This window comes from Colletotrichum lupini, chromosome 6, assembly GCF_023278565.1.
Source record: "Colletotrichum lupini chromosome 6, complete sequence".
In the NCBI taxonomy this organism is placed as follows: domain Eukaryota; kingdom Fungi; phylum Ascomycota; class Sordariomycetes; order Glomerellales; family Glomerellaceae; genus Colletotrichum; species Colletotrichum lupini.
In genome coordinates, this window is record NC_064679.1 from 1,734,924 (window position 1) to 1,738,096 (window position 3,173).

The 3,173-nt window shown below is 44.1% G+C and overlaps 1 protein-coding gene across 1 annotated transcript; it reads left to right on the plus strand.

Annotated features, from left to right (window-relative positions):
* Positions 1-955: 955 nt before the first annotated feature.
* On the plus strand, positions 956-2,526 carry CLUP02_12006 (uncharacterized protein; the record flags this gene model as incomplete). Its single annotated transcript, XM_049290971.1, has 7 exons — positions 956-1,030; positions 1,108-1,262; positions 1,379-1,632; positions 1,695-1,802; positions 1,872-2,039; positions 2,125-2,412; positions 2,471-2,526. The coding sequence occupies 7 exons, from the start codon at positions 956-958 to the stop codon at positions 2,524-2,526; spliced, it is 1,104 nt and encodes a 367-aa protein (XP_049148116.1).
* Between the last annotated feature and the right edge of the window lie 647 nt (positions 2,527-3,173).

The window sequence follows — 3,173 nt, forward strand, 5'->3', positions numbered from 1 at the left end:
ACTCATTATAGAATGGCGATAGTCCTGACTTTGAGTATAATCTGGCCTATTGCACTATGGTATCGGACTCAAAGAAATAAGGGCCACTGTAGATACATCCACGTGGCAATATTGAATTCACGACGAGTATCCTAAAAATAAGTTAATCAATTACACACATAGGATTCATATGGGGCCTGTGTATATCATTAGGATCGATCTCAGTTCATCCACACCTAAGAAGCTTCATCACATAGAATTTCGAGATCGAATATGCCGGAAGGTTTACTTATATCAGATCAATCGTCACTTGTCAGGCTATTGTTTGCGTATAATGAGTATTGATTTGACCAAGACCACTCACGAGTTCACTACCTATTGGGAGATGGGAATCTGCAGTGATTATACCTTCCAACGAAGAGTCAAGAGGCTCTTCTGAAGTTTCAGAGGGTCGTTGGGTCGAGTGATACCTAGTGCTGCGGAAGCACCCGAAGTGCGATTCAAAGTATTACCACTGGCCTACAAGATCACGATGAGAGTTCAAACGGTGGTCATAACCTCGATGAAGTCCAAATACTCGGGTCCGCTAGACATCGTTGGCTGTCAAGTAGTCTTGCCGAGCCCGGCGCTTCATCGAAAAGTTGGACAGATAATCACGTTAAGAAGCGAAACCGAAGCGGACAAAGGAACCAAGTTTTCCGTTTTCAGATTGTTGGTAGGTCACTGCTCGATCGCGCTTAGATGTGGCTGTCGATGTGGACGTGCCCCGACCCCTTGTGGCGGTGCTCTAACTGTTTGCAGGCGTTTAGCTAGGCAAAAGCCATCTGGAGAGCTGAAGTACAATTTCCATCTAAACATAATAAAGCGCAGATTCCGTCAGTGGGGAATTTCGGGGGATTTGGCCTAAATTCTTCTCCTATGATCGGCCTTGATACGTCTGGTTTTTCGAATTGGAAGTATCGCGAATTCCTTCATCATGGACGTGAATGGGCCATCCGCAGGTGCGGTTATTGTACGTCACGATGCCCCCAGAAACTTCACAACTCATTTGGTGTTATCTTTCCCCGCAGAATACTAGCTTCTACGCAGTCTTTCAGATCAAACTCTTAGTCAGGCTAACATAGTTAGGGAACCGAATTCACATTGATAGGAATCGCAGCTATTCTGATCGGCGCCCGAATATACCTGCGATTAGTCATTCAGAACCTTCCCCTTATCACGAGCGACATTCTTGTTTGTGTCGCCTGGCTCTTTACTGTAGCATCCGCTTCATACGATGTTGTGTTCCATAAGTTGGGGGTATTACGTTCCCACGTTGCCTATACCCTAGAGGGGTATGATGGGACACCCGAGGACCTAGAACTTGTGTGGAAGGTAAGCATCCTTGACTTCCGAGAAGTAAGATTCTCGGTTCTGGAGAGATGCAAGGGCGTCTTGTTATTGCAAGTCAGTTCAATAACCACTCTATGCAGTTGCAATGGAGTGGCCAGTTTCCATTCTTCACAGCCTTCTATCTCTGCAAGGCAACACTCCTGAGTCTATATGCTCGATTTTTCCCGATCTTCATGGAAACTAGGCGCAAGATTCTCTGGGGAACCATGGTGTATTGCGGCTGTGCGTATGGTACCAACATGCTCATCCTACTTCTCATTTGTAGGCCTCTGCGAGGAAATTGGTAAGGCTAATCCGTTTGATCATGGAAACCTTGCCTCCAGCTAAATTCTCTTCAAGGTCCCAAGATCCGGCAGTCGCATGTTCCCCAATAGTGTTCGCTCAAGTATTCCAAATCGCTTGGGCATTGAACTTTGCCGCAGATCTGATGAGTAAGTTTCCCATCACTGTGTCTATGACATAAGGTAAAAGAGCATCCGGACTTCTCACACATCTCAAAGTTTTCTGTCTGCCATTTTTAGTATTGTACCGACTGCAACTTCAGAAAAGTGTCAAGATCAGTGTTTACTGCACATTCTTTCTGGGAGCCATCAACTTAGCAGTCAGCCTGGCACGGTTTCTAGGCATTCAAGTGTCTGTAACATCTTTTCGCTCCTTCACACTCATTGGTGAGTCGAAACTCGTTCTAATCTGATGTCCAGTACAGCATCTTACCTCTTTGCACGGACCATGTTGCTAACACTGACCTGACAGAGTTATGGAGTGCTATTGACTTGCAAGTCGGTTTGATCATTGCTTGTTTACCGCCTCTGCGGCCGTACTTGTCTTATGATTGGAAAATTTGGCCTTTCCGATCAGCAACTCAAATCCCTAAAAGTTCTTGCAATCGCACTGATCTTTCCGAGCTTTCTCGACAGAACGATCAGCTAACATCACAAATGCGAGATATCGACGATGCAGGCTTGATAAATGATATCAACGACAATTTAGGACAAATCGGTACCAGACCGGATCACGATGTCGAGTCGCCAGCTTTAGGAAGTCCAAAATCGCCAGCGTCAATGCTCCGGAGCAACCATCGACTAATACAAAACATAAGTCAATGAAGGGACCAAGGATGATGATATACCAGACAGAAACGAAAGGTTTCATTAGGAATGAAGAAATGGATTATTGGAGAAGTCTCGATTTTCTGGGTTATTTCTCGAAGAAGATCTTCCCCTGACGAGCTACGTCTGCTATAAGAAGCAAATTTCAAGACGAGTTCCAATAAGTCAAAGCACCCACTTTTGGGCACCCCCCCCTTTTGGGCACCCCAACAAAACATAGCATCCAAACATCAACACCAACCATAATTAATTAATTAACTACCTTCTACTGCCATAATAATATAATCAAAATTCTCCCTGGGTAATTCGACCCCTACGAGTCGATTAGGACTAACTAAACGGTCGCTAGAGTCCTCCTAAGCTTTTTATACGTTCTAAATATCCGCGAACCTAGTATTTAGGTCTAGATATATAGTCTTTTTTTTCCTAGGCCTTATGCGCTTAATCCTAGCCTTAAGAACTCGAACTTAGTACCGAGATATGGCTAATTAGTAGGCCTGCTCCCTAAAAGCTTTTTTTACCTTTTAGAATAGTAATTATCGAGTACTATCGTCTAGACTAAGCTCTGTAAATAGCTTTAAGTAATCGCAGAGCTCGCTAGCCTTCTTAGGAGTTAACCAGTTAATAATAGAGGTTGCTAATACTTAGTTAAGTAGTCTATTAGTATTGCTAGTCGTTTACCTAGCTTCTATG